Below are 12761 nucleotides of genomic sequence, written 5' to 3' on the forward strand. Positions count from 1 at the left end.
AGCACTCTGCCGCTTGAGCCACAGCACCGCTTCTGGCCGTTTTCTGTATATGTGGTGCTGGGGAATCGAACCTAGGGCCTCGTGTATCCGAGGCAGGCACTCTTGCCACTAGGCCATATCCCCAGCCCCTGATGCTTCTTAAATTGGGTTCTTTTTGTGTGTGTGTGTGCTGGTCCTGGGGCTTGAGCTCAGGACCTGGGTGCTGTCCCTGAGCTTCTTTTGCTCGATATTAGTGCTCTACCACTTGATCCATAGCTTCTGTTTTGCCAGTACTGGGGCTTGAACTCAGGGCCTGAGCACTGTCCCTGTCTTCTTATTCTCAAGGGTAGCACTCTGCCACTTGAGCCACAACGCCACTTCCAGCTTTTTCTGTATATGTGATGCTGAGGAATCAAACCCAGGGCTTCAAGCATCCTAGGCAAGCACTCTACTGCTAAACCACACTCCCAGCCTGTGTGTATGTATGTTTTAATTGGAGATAAAGTTTTATGGGCTTTCCTGCCCAGGCTAGCTTCAAATCACGATCTTCTGAACTCAGCATCCTGAGTAGCTAGGATTATAGATGTGAGCCACTGGTACCTGGTTTGGGTCCATTTTTATCAAATACATCAATAATCACTGCCACTGCCATCCCCAGCCCTATAATCATGGTAGCTTCATACTTTTCAGGGCACCTCATGATCATATTTGACCTGATGATAGGGTATTGTTGGCTCATCTAGAAGATGAGAAATTAAGACTTAGGAAGTCTGTTACAAAACTTATGTGTCAGGGCTGTGTCTAAAATCCACTATTTAAGTAAGTACACTGGTCTTATTACTATATTTAGTAACATTTCCCCTTTCCACAAATGAAATCCTTGAATAATAATGATAGTGATTAATTTCCAAAGACTTGTACTATACTTGCACATGTCAGGGTGGTGCTTTATAATCATTATTTCATTGAATTTTATTTGTTCTTCACAATAACTTATGAACTAGGTATTATTATGCATTCCTTTTCAAGTTCAGTCCACGAGAGTTAAGTACCTGTCCAAGGTTATATGGCAAGAAGTGGAGGAGCCAGGATTTAAAACCAAGCAGCCTGGCTCTAAGACTTATGCTTTTAACTATTCTGCTTTACAAATAAGGTTATAGTGTCAGCCAAGATTTGGACACATGGATCTAAATGGATCCCAAGGATGAATGCTGAAACAGAAAAGCTGTTAAAAAGAAAGGAAAAAGAAAAGGAAACCTAATGCTTTCTTCCTTAATGCACTTCTGTTTTTCTTAGATCTTCCAGAATCGGAGCTGTAATGAAATATTGGGAGAAGAGAGTAGCTAGGAGCAGTTCCAAGCTGCTCCTGTCGTGGTGATGGAGGTTGTGATCTGTCTCCCATTTCCCATTCAATCATCCTTGAGTTTGCCTGGGTCACCTGAGTCACCTAAGCACAAATCCAGCAGGATCAGAACCATTTCCTCGGCACAGTTGTGCTATGTGGACAACAGGAGGCCCCACTCTTGACATGTGGTACCTCTTTAGACTGCTGGCTAATGCTACAAGGATCCAGCTGTGTTTTTAAAATATATTTATATAATCGGAAGAAAAAGACAAGAACCACACACAGCACCAATTAGCAGGAATAGGAAAAAACTGACATTTTACTCAAGTGCTTTTGTTATTCAGAGTTTACTATATCCAGATGTGCCCACTCTGCCCTCAAAGAGCTTGGGGCTGAGAGGGTAGGTCTTTGTCTGTGGGAGAGTCAGCAAGCTGAGAAGGACCTCATTAGTTGACATTGGAAAGATCCATAGTCAGCACCCCAATTTCTCACCACCTCTTATCCAACTTTTCTGTCTACCCTTCCACCTCTCCTCCAGCAGACCTCCTCTCTGCCACTCACCTCACTGTAGCCTCTCCTCTGCCTCCCCCCATAGATGGGTCTTTACCTAAATGCTTCCTTGTCAGTGTTCTCCCGCCTCCTCAGCTCCTCAGCTCAGACCTCATCCGAACAACCCCAACTCAACTCTACCCTCTCTCAACTGGAACTTCTGCCACTGATTATTTTTTTTTTTGCCAGTCCTGGGCCTTGGACTCAGGGCCTGAGCACCGTCCCTGGCTTCTTCCCGCTCAAGGCTAGCACTCTGCCACTTGAGCCACAGCGCCGCTTCTGGCCGCTTTCTGTATATGTGGTGCTGGGGAATCGAACCTAGGGCCTCGTGTATCCGAGGCAGGCACTCTTGCCACTAGGCCATATCCCTAGCCCCTATGCCACTGATTTTTAAAAAAAATTTTTATGTAGTATAAGGATGTCAAAAATTCAAGAACTGTGACAACCCTCTCCTACTCTGAGCCCATAGTGGGTAATGCTAATCAACACTGGCTCCTTTTCACTAATCCTCAATATAATGGAGTTGGAATTGGGTTTGCCTGCCTCCAGTTGTGTCTATTATACCATGAGTACCGATACCTGATATTACTGTTGTTACTTTCTCCCTGGCTTAGAGAAACACAGCATATCTGATATGTTTCTTCTATCCTCACCCCTAAAGCTTGGGCTTTGTGCCCAAGAACTGTGTAAGTCTTTGAGAGTATCATATGACATACTGTTTGCTGGGAGTTCCACTGATATGTAAAGTGCCCTCAAGATAAAGACGATCGCAGAGCAACATCCATACAGGGACAGATTAAAACAAGGAGAGAAAAAGTCATCTGAGGAAGTGGTGCTGTGGCTCAAGTGGCCTTTTCTATGTATGTGGTGCTGAGGAATCAAACCCAGGGCTTCATGTATATGAGGCAAGCACTCTTGCCACTAGGCCATATTCCTAGCCCAGTAATGGGCCATCTTATCTGCAACATTAAATGTGAAAATTGAGTAGTTCAGAAAGATATTACATGTACAGCTGAGTATATGAGAGAGAAAAAAGCAAAAGAGAAAGAGATGAGCATTAACTGAGAAGTTTGGATGAAAGATTTATAGGAGCTCTATGAACAATTCTTGTCACTCTTCTGTAAACTGAGTTCAATTCAAAATAAAACCCAAGTGTACTCGTTATAGAAAGATTCTAGGCTTCCCAATACCAGTAATGGGGTGTGATGGGGCTGTGTTTTAACAGAATGGTTATGATAGGAAACTCAGGAGAATAGGAGGAAATGGAATCAGCATTAACTTCTCTGACTAAGGATACCACAGGATGATGTGAAGACAGGGCTAATGTAGACATCTCTTCTGCAAGAATCAGTTAGAAGAAATCATTACATTTTCCTGAGTAGGAGATAAACTCATGTCCTCCTTGAAAAATAAACATGGAGAAATCCACTGAAAACATGTAAGGACAGCTTAACCCAACTTGCACAAGAGCTGGCTACAGGGACTCCACTTTTGCTTCCTTCCTAAGTACTGACTCTGCAGGTTTCCTGCAGGGTGCTGCCAAAATGTTCCCTGGGCAGGTGGAGGCTGGAGGCCGGGAGGTTGCAGGAAGCCTTTAACACTGATGAAGTAAGCCACCCATACAGGAATCCTGAATAAGATCACAGAGAGGGAAGGGCCAATCCAGTTTCTGAGCACCATAGAATGCCAAGGCCACTATATCATCTCTTCCACCCCACCACAAAGCCTGTGAGGTGGACTTCATTAACTTCACTGCAGAAGAGGACAAACCAGACCAGGAATTGTTCATTCATAAGCATGAAGCTGATTTAAATGGAGTTTTACCTGGCTCCCAGGTCCCCCCTCTTTCCATTGCATTTTCAATAACTCTGAAAGCTACAGACAAAATAAAGAATAACATTTAAAAGATACCAACATGCCCTTAATGAGTTTACAGGGAGGGTCACAGGGATGCTGAGCCCCTCATCCCTCCTTCAGCTCCTAAAAGAAGCTGTCCCCCTTGTTAAGGCCTATCATGACCAGAGGGGCAGACAACAAAAAAGTTTGTCACTTACTTGTCCTGGGACTCAATGTATACATAGAGATGAGGCTCAAAACACTTGGAAACAATACCATGAAATGGATTATCTGGGGCTTTTGGCTTCTTAGGCTGTAAATAAAAAAGAAGTGGGGTAAGGGGGGAAGACACAAAGTATTTGAGCAATCTTTGCAAATTTCCAAGCAATTTCAAAAAACAAACATCACTTCCAATTAACTCTCAGCTCACAGATAAGAAGCACTCTGTAATGAGAGTGGGCCCAGGTCCTGCACAATGATTCACCAGAGCCTGTGAACAAGATGCTGGCTATGTTAGCATCACTTACTTGCTGTGTATGATCAAGGACCTTCTGCTACTTGGATTAATATGTACATTTTTTATTTGGAAGCTAGTCAGTATCTGACTGATGTCTTAAAAATTTGTACAGTGCTTCAAAATTTGTAACATGCTTTCACATGATCTAATTCTGGTAGCCTCCATTACTGTGGTTATTGTGTGTGCCAAGCACTTTGATGCTGTGTATCCCTTACAATAACCCTTCATGTATAACTACTATATCTAGGCATCTTTCTAATAATTAAAATATGAAACATAATTACAGGTATATTTTGTGTATTTCTCTGTGTGTGTACATGCACACGTGTTTGAGACAGGGTTTTGTCATATCCCCAAGGCTGGTTTCACACTCACTATGTAGTCCAGGCTAACCTCAAATTCACCATCCTCCTACCTCCCCAGGCATCCAGAGTGCTGGGATTACAGGTATGCCTTACCACTCCTGGCTTACTATTCCTTTCACTTACAATTTTTTTTCCTTTTAAGAAAATATTTACACTTCTGCTGAATAACTTCTGATTTGTGGGAATTTATATAACATAACATGCTCTCTGTTTTAAAATTAAGATGGACACTTTACAATTGTCTTTACTGACTTAATCTTTTATGTGTGCTCTCCCAAATACTGACAATGTTTTCATTTATCACTTTGAAATGACTACATTGTGAAACAGAAAAAAAGTCTATGGATTGGAGAATAGCATTGTACTGAGTTACATTGTCTGATTTTCCTGTGTGTGGGCTGGAAGCATGGCATAGCTGTAGAACACCTGATAAACAAATAGGATGTCCTGAGTTCAAACCTAGTACTGCCAAAACGGCAGCAAAAATTATTGATTTTCCTCTGTGGCATTGTAAGTGAATGTCCTTAGGAAATACATACTTAAATACTTAAGGGGTAAAGGACATTATTTCTACAATACTTCCAAATTGTTCTGAAGTAACAGGTAGTAGGAAGAACCAGGAGGAAATAGTAAAGTAAATGTAACAAAATGTTAACAATTGCTGGCTCTAGGTAAAAGGCATTTGTGATTCCTTGTCATAACCTTCTCCGCCCCCCCCCACCCTTTATTTTATTTTTTGCTTGAACTCAGGGGCTGAGCACTGTCCTTGGCTTCTTTTTGCTAAGGCTAGCACTCTACCACTAGGCCATACTTCCCCTTTTTTTTCTAAGTTTGAAATTATTTTTCTTAAGGCAGGAATAACAAAGAAACGTGGGAAATGCTGCCAATGGCCTGGAGGAAAAAAATCACAGACACTAGTGGGGCACCCTTAAGAAAGGGCTCATCAAACCAGGTATAGTGGTACATGCTTCCTAGTTATTAGGGAGACCAAGGCAAGAGTTCCAGGCCAGCCCAGGCAAAGCCAAGTGAGCCTCTTTCAACAAGCTAAATAAAAACAAAAAGGCTGGAAGTATTGCTCCAGTGGTGGCCCTGGGTCCTACCCTCTGTAACACACTAGCATGCACACACACACACACACACACACACACACACACACACACGCCATCCAGAGTCTATGGCCCAGAGAACAAGTGTGTGGGAATACTTCTCCAGGCCTGAGTATAAGGGAGTTTGAATCTGTTTCCTGGCTTGGTAAAGCACTATGGTTTTGTCAGCTGTCACCACTGGGGGGATGAAGAGGATCATAGTTAATGAGGTTATAATTAGCTCAAAATATAAAGTACAGGCTGGGTGCCAGTGGCTCGTGCCTGTAATACTAGCTACTCAGGAGGATGACATCTGAGGATTGCAGTTCAAAGCCATCCGGGGAAAGGAAAGTCCACAAGACTCTTATCTTCAATTAACCACCAGAAAATGGGGAGTGGCACTGTGGCTCAAGTGGTAGAGCACTAGCCTTGAGCTGAAGAGCCCAGCCTCAGAGTTCAAGCCCCACTACTGACAAAATTTTTTTTAAAAAGATGTGTGTGTGTGTGTATGTGTATGTATGATGTATGTAAAGTATTTTGTTTCATTTTGCTTTTGAATCAGGGTGTTTCTTCTCTCTCATTCTCCCTCTTTTCCTCGTTCACCTTGCCACTCACTCTCTCTTTCTTTCTTTTCAATGCCAAAATGGTGCTTGGACTCAATCCCACTCACTCTTGCTTGCGTTTTTTCACTCAAGGCTGCTGCTCTACCACCTGAGCCACACCTTCACTTCTGGCTTTCTGCTAATTAACTGGAGATAAGAATCTCTAGGATTTATCTGCTTGGGCTGGCTTGGAACTGAGATTGCCAGATATTAGCTTCCTGGGTAGCTAGGGTTATAGACCTGAACCATGGGTGCCTGGTTTGCTACTGTCTTGAACATCTGAGCTCAAGGGATTCTCCTGCCTCAGATTCCAGAGTAGTTAGGAGTACATATGTGCACTACTGTGCCTGGAAAAACAGACTTATTTTTTGGTCCCAGCCCTAGGTGCTGCTCCTGAATCTTTTGGTTCAAGGCAAACACTTTACTAAAACTACGGCTCTACTTCCAGCATTTTGGTGGTTAATTAATGGTTACTCGGAGAAAAGAGTCTCACAGACTTCCCTGCCCAGGAGGCTTTGAACCTTGATCTTCCTCAGATCTCAGTTTCCTGAGTAGCTAGGATTATAGATGCAAGCCACTGGTCCCCAGCCAAAACAGTTTTTAAACAAGTGATTCCAAAGGCCTGGACTCTGCATGTGAATACATTTTAGGCATATTTAAAATTTATTTATTTTGCTTATGCTTTGCTTTTTATATACACCCCAAATGATACATGATTGAAAAAAAAAACTCCAAGTAAAGTTGAAAAGTTCGATGGGTAATTATAAGATACAAACTAGGTGACATGTGATGGCAACAAACTCATCTGGATGGGTTCTCAGGGGTCTTGTGCCTGAGGAGGCTCTCAGAACTGCATCAGCTTCAGAGGTCTTCATCAGCAGACAGAGCAGGTGCCCCAGTCTAACTTTCCACCTGTTTCACCCCACCTCTGCCCACAAGTGTTGAGAGGCTGCTTGGTCCTGTCACAACAGCACTGAGATGCTCTTGCAGCACTTTTCAGCATGAGTTAAAGCAAGACAGAGGTGTGGTGGGGGTAATAAGACAGCCCGCCTAAGTTTTTCCTTTTTTACTCCTCCTTTAGGGCTGCCTCTGGCCTATAGCTGCTTTATGGATGTGCTCATGTTTAGCTAGTAGGTGCTGGAATTTCACCACAATTCTGTGTCTCCCTTTGCACTACACAGCTTCCCAAAGGATTGATGCTCGGCTTAAAGAACACACTAAGTCATTTAGCAGTAGCATTTAGGCTGGATTTCTGAGTGTGTGAATTCTGTCCAAAAGCTGCAGATGTTTAAGCTATTTCCTCCTGGAGCTTGATGGAATAATAAAAGGTTACTGTTGTCACAGTAAGGAGGTCTGCAGCTGGGCCCATTTCCTTTTATTACTATCCAATGTAAACAGATTAAACCTAACTGCTCGGATCACCAGAAGGGTACATTTTAAAACCAGAAATTCCTGATTTCTTTTCCCTCTTTCAGTACCCTCTGCCGCCTTTCAGATATCATTTGTAATCACTTGAAATATCTTGGCACCTAGTTGTACAAGCCATCTTAGAAACTGAAAACTGCTTTTCAAGTTCATTCTCCCTTCCTAATAGCCAGGCATAAACTACAGTACAAGTAGGAGCTGAACCTGACTTTGAGGCCTAGTGACTGCAGCCGGGGCAATGATGTGGGTAATGCAGGGACCTCTTGCTGGTCCCTGCTATGTCCTGTGTATTCCCTCCCATCATACTCTAGGGGTCCTTTCTTCCTATGCCCCCAACTTCAGAGCTCCAGAAGCCAACAGGCTTCTGGGAAGAGGGAGTTCCTGGGACTCACCTTATTAAGCCAGAGAGACAAGTACTGACAAGGAAGTGGGAGGTTGGGGGCTACATGTGGGGAGGCATTAGTCACTGATTTGTATTTTATTACTAATTAGGGTTGTTTTACTTTAGTTTAAGGTTTTATTACATTGTTGTTGTGGGGTTTTTTTTGTGTGTGCTTGTACTGAAACTTGAACTTGGGGCCTCACATACTCTTTTAATTCAAAGGTCATGTTCTACCAACCCATGCCTCTACTTCTGGCTTTTTGGTGTTTAATAGTCTGCTCAGGCTAGCTTCAAATCTTGATCCTTGCATCTCAGTCTCCTGAGTAGCCAGGATTATAGGCATGAACAACCTATGCCAGCTATATATTTTTTTTCTTTTTAAAAGAAATAAAACCGGGGCTGGGGATATAGCCTAGTGGCAAGAGTGCCTGCCTCGGATACACGAGGCCCTAGGTTCGATTCCCCAGCACCACATATACAGAAAACGGCCAGAAGCGGCGCTGTGGCTCAAGTGGCGGAGTGCTAGCCTTGAGCGGGAAGAAGCCAGGGACAGTGCTCAGGCCCTGAGTCCAAGGCCCAGGACTGGCCAAAAAAAAAAAAAAAAAGAAATAAAACCTCAGGATCAAAAGAGATTTGACCTTGTAGTTCACAATACAGAGGGACTCCGAATATAACTGCTCTGACTATAGGAGCCTGCAGTTCCAGATATCTTTCTGCTGTCAGTGTTCTGTAGCTTGAGGATAGTCTTTGGTGTACAATAATCACTTCAACCTTTCACAGCGGGTAGGACATTTCAGAAGAAACTGATTCCTGGCAAAACTGATTTCATAGGTACAGAGAGGCTCTATCATAATTGTTATGACATCCAGATATGACCACCTACAAGGATGGCTTTCCATGGCAGCACAAGAAGCACTTAGTGTTCAAATCTGACCCAACAATGGCAGCCACTGGCAATAGGGAGACAGGAATACCCCACAGGGTACACCTGCACAACATAAGCCCCCAGGGTACAGGTGGCCCAGTGAAGGTGGAGGACACAGCAAAACAATGACACCCTTCCTCCCACAGCCTGAGCTTTTACTCCCAGGATGTAAGAAATGTACTTCTGAAGAGGTTCTTTTCTCCTCTCATGTTAGCCTATTATGAGATAGCTTTTAATCACCTTCATCTATTCCCACACATCAATGGGATAGAGCCTCAAGATAACCCTTCTGCTTGATTCATTCACTTTGGTTCATAAGCTTTACTTCTATGGCTTCCACCTTTATTCATTCATTCATTCATTCATTCACTCACTCACTCACTCACTCAACAACAGGATCTCACATCATTGTCCAGGTTGCTATCAAACTTGCAATTCTCCTGTTTTAGCCTCCAGAGTGCAGAGACTACAGGTATAAGACACTATGCTTAATCTAGCTTCTACTTTTCTTGTGGCACTAGAAATCACACTGAGGGCCTTGTGCCTATTAGACAATTGTTCCACCCATGACCTACATTTCTGGCCCCTGGTTTCCACTTTTTCTTTCTTTCTTTTTGTCTGGGGTGGGGGGTGGGGTTAAACTCAGTACTTGGTGCTCTAGCTTGGCTTTTTCACTCAAGGCAGACACTCTACCACTTGGGGCATACCTTCACTTCTGACTTCTTGCTGGTTAACTGGCATGGATCTCAGCCTCCTGAGTAGCTAGGATTGCAGGTGTGAGCCACCAGCACCTGGCTTTTGATTCTACTTTTTAGTTTCATGAAAAATATTAAAGGAATTCTAGCTTCTGACTTTAGAGCTGGCTTTTAGTCTTAGTTGTTCCACTTGCAAACTATGTAACCCTAGGCAAGTCATTCAGCCTCTCAGAGTGGCAATTCCATCACTATAAAACAGGAGGCCAGGAGCTGCTAAGGCAATATGAAGTCAAACTTATACTTCTACAAAGCATGATAAAACTGTGAGGTGTCCTGTCCTCAAAATAATTTAATCAATGGACCAAGATGCTGACTGAATTGTTCTGGGGATTCTGGTTTCTTGGCTCCTGCAGCTTTATACACCTACCCTCACCATACCAGGAACTCAAGAGTTAGCTATGGAGTCTACCTACAGGTTTCCTAAAACTGGTCTTCCCAGTCACCTCCCTCATGGGGGTGTCTGGAACAAACAACACCATAAAATAATCTCCTAGTAGCCAAGTATAAAATTAAAAAGATGTATCACTAATCCAGAAAGGAAATAGGCTGATTTGTTACTCTAACATGTCTTGTCATAAAATGGCAGTGAAACAAAATACTGTTCTGCAGGAGAGAGAGGAAATCTAATGTTGGATGGAAAAAATCTGAAGGAAATTGAAAACGTTAATGTGCCCTGAAAAGAAACTCTCCAAAGATGCCATTGGTCAACTCAGGATATTTCTAAGGGCTTCCACACCTAATGGGATCAGCTTACACTGTATAGAATTATCTCCCAGCCCATGACACTTCCTGGGACACTTCCATGAGACTTCCCTGGAGTTTTTCAGCCTCTCAGAATAGGTCATCATGGCACCAGAGGGGAGTACAGTGGGAAGCTACGCTGCAGCCCAGGACAGGATGAATGAGGCACAGTGGGATTCTGCCAGCCCTGCCACATGAATGGATTAAGCTTGTGCTAAATTCTGGGGCTGGGGAGGCTGTTGGGGAGAAGAGCTGCTCTTCCTCTGTTGTTTTCACTATCACATAAAAGTTCTCTCTAAAGCCCACCACCACTGGGACCTCTGAATGCAGTCCACAGTCACAGGACAGCATCTAAAACAAGCTAACCCATTCACCCAAAGAAACAACAGGGAAGTCACAGGTGGCCAGCCATACAGATCAGATGGACTTACTTGGTCTAACTCTCCTTTGTCCATCGCCAGCTCCTCCATCTCTGGTGTGGCCTCATCTTCCAGGAAGGGATTGGTAGATGGTGGTGGGGACTCCAGTTTTTTCTATTAAGGAAACATAAAGTAATATCTTCTGAGCATATCTGGTAGCCTTCCTGATGTTCTCCCCAACAGCTAAGCCATGAACTCAGGACTGACTCTTAAACCAAGAACAGTGGAAACATGAACTGCATTCTCATCCCCAGGCCTTCATATTAATTTCTCATCCTCTAGACCTTTTTTTTCCAGTCCTGGGCTTGGACTCCGGGCCTGAGCACTGTCCCTGGCTTCTTTTTGCTCAAGGCTAGTACTCTACCACTTGAGGCACAGCGACACTTCTGGCTTTTTCTATATATGTGGTGCTAGGAATCAAACCCGGGCTTCATGTATACGAGGCAAGCACTCTACCAGTAGGCCATATTCCCAGCCCCTCCTCTAGACTTTTATTGTCCAGTCTTCTTTAAGTCTATTCTGGCTAAGACTGCTGCTCAATTTGAGGGAAGCCGTTCTCATCTATCAGGTGCATGTTAGAAATCCTTCCATGTCAAATACTGCTTGGGATGAACTGGTGTTTGATGTGTTGGGCTACTACACACATAACTTATGGTGCCAAAATGACCGTGTCTAATATTCACAGACACATTAAAGGTACCCTGCCAGAAGCCTTTGCATGATGGGATGAATATCCAAATGTTGTTTGTCTACTCATTCATTACTCAAGGTTGGGGGAATAGATAGATAGATAGATACATACATATATGTGTGTGTGTGTGTATGTGTGTGTGTGTGTGTGTGTGTGTGTAAAAATGTCCACCCAGCACCTTACATCTGCAATAAGGGATGATGTAAGGTCTTTTTTTTCACAGAAAATGAAGTGTGCAGGAACCTAAAGAGTGTGGCTAATTTAGTTTAGGAAAAAGTTAAATATCTGTTCCACTGGTTCTCTGCTACCTTGTTTCTATCAGATCTCACAAAGAACTACTCAAAAAGAAAATCATATCACCTGGTTACTAACCATTTATGCCCATTTGTTTCTGGACTAAATAAAACTTTAGCAGATTAGATTTTTTTTTTTTTTTTTTGGCCAGTCCTGGGGCTTGAACTCAGGGCCTGAGCACTGTCCCTGGCTTCTTTTTGCTCAATGCTAGCACTCTGCCATTTGGGCCACTTCTGGCCTTTTTCTATATATGTGGTGCTGAGGAACTGAACCCAGGGCTTCATGTATAGGAAGCAAGCACTCTTGCCACTAGGCCATATTCCCAGCTAGCAGGTTAGATTTGAATTTGCTTAATGTGATGACTGTTCCTTACATGGATCTGTGTATGTTCTATTAAGCTCAAGGAAATAAAAGTTTTAGATGAGGATTAAGCACTTAAAAAGAAATCCCTACATATGATCTGGCCCCACCCTATACATTCCCGACCTAGTTACTTGTTACAATTGTTCATTTGTCTTTTCCCTAAAGATTCCATGATGGCAGACATTATGTCTGCCTTATTCCCCTCCTTTATCTTTGGTGTCTGGCATATAACAGATGCTCAATAAATAAGAATGCATTAATCCCAATGATGGAAGGGGTTGAATTGGAATTACAAAGCTAATGTCATGTGTTCTGGATTAGACAGAAGTCTCTTCCCAAGTAAGTTCCATTACGATGACCACAACAGAAACCTTCCTCAGCAAAATGCCTTCCATCTCTGAATGTGATCACTACTTCAAAATATATCAGAGTGGGACCACAGACTAGTGGGAAAGCTGGGGGCAGGAGACATGGGTTTTGGCTCCAAT

General features: G+C 43.2%; 1 protein-coding gene across 1 annotated transcript in view; it reads right to left on the reverse strand.

Annotated features, from left to right (window-relative positions):
• Nucleotides 1-12761, reverse strand: part of Vps53 (VPS53 subunit of GARP complex) — a 124545-nt gene that overhangs the window by 45360 nt on the left and 66424 nt on the right. Inside the window, exons 12-13 of the mRNA XM_048367241.1 lie at nucleotides 10938-11039; nucleotides 3928-4022 (exon numbers count right to left, since the gene is read on the reverse strand). Coding sequence (XP_048223198.1) covers nucleotides 3928-4022; nucleotides 10938-11039 — 197 coding nt within the window. The remainder of the gene's footprint in view (nucleotides 1-3927; nucleotides 4023-10937; nucleotides 11040-12761) is intronic.

This window comes from Perognathus longimembris, chromosome 17 (assembly GCF_023159225.1).
Source record: "Perognathus longimembris pacificus isolate PPM17 chromosome 17, ASM2315922v1, whole genome shotgun sequence".
Taxonomy (NCBI): Eukaryota; Metazoa; Chordata; class Mammalia; order Rodentia; family Heteromyidae; genus Perognathus; species Perognathus longimembris.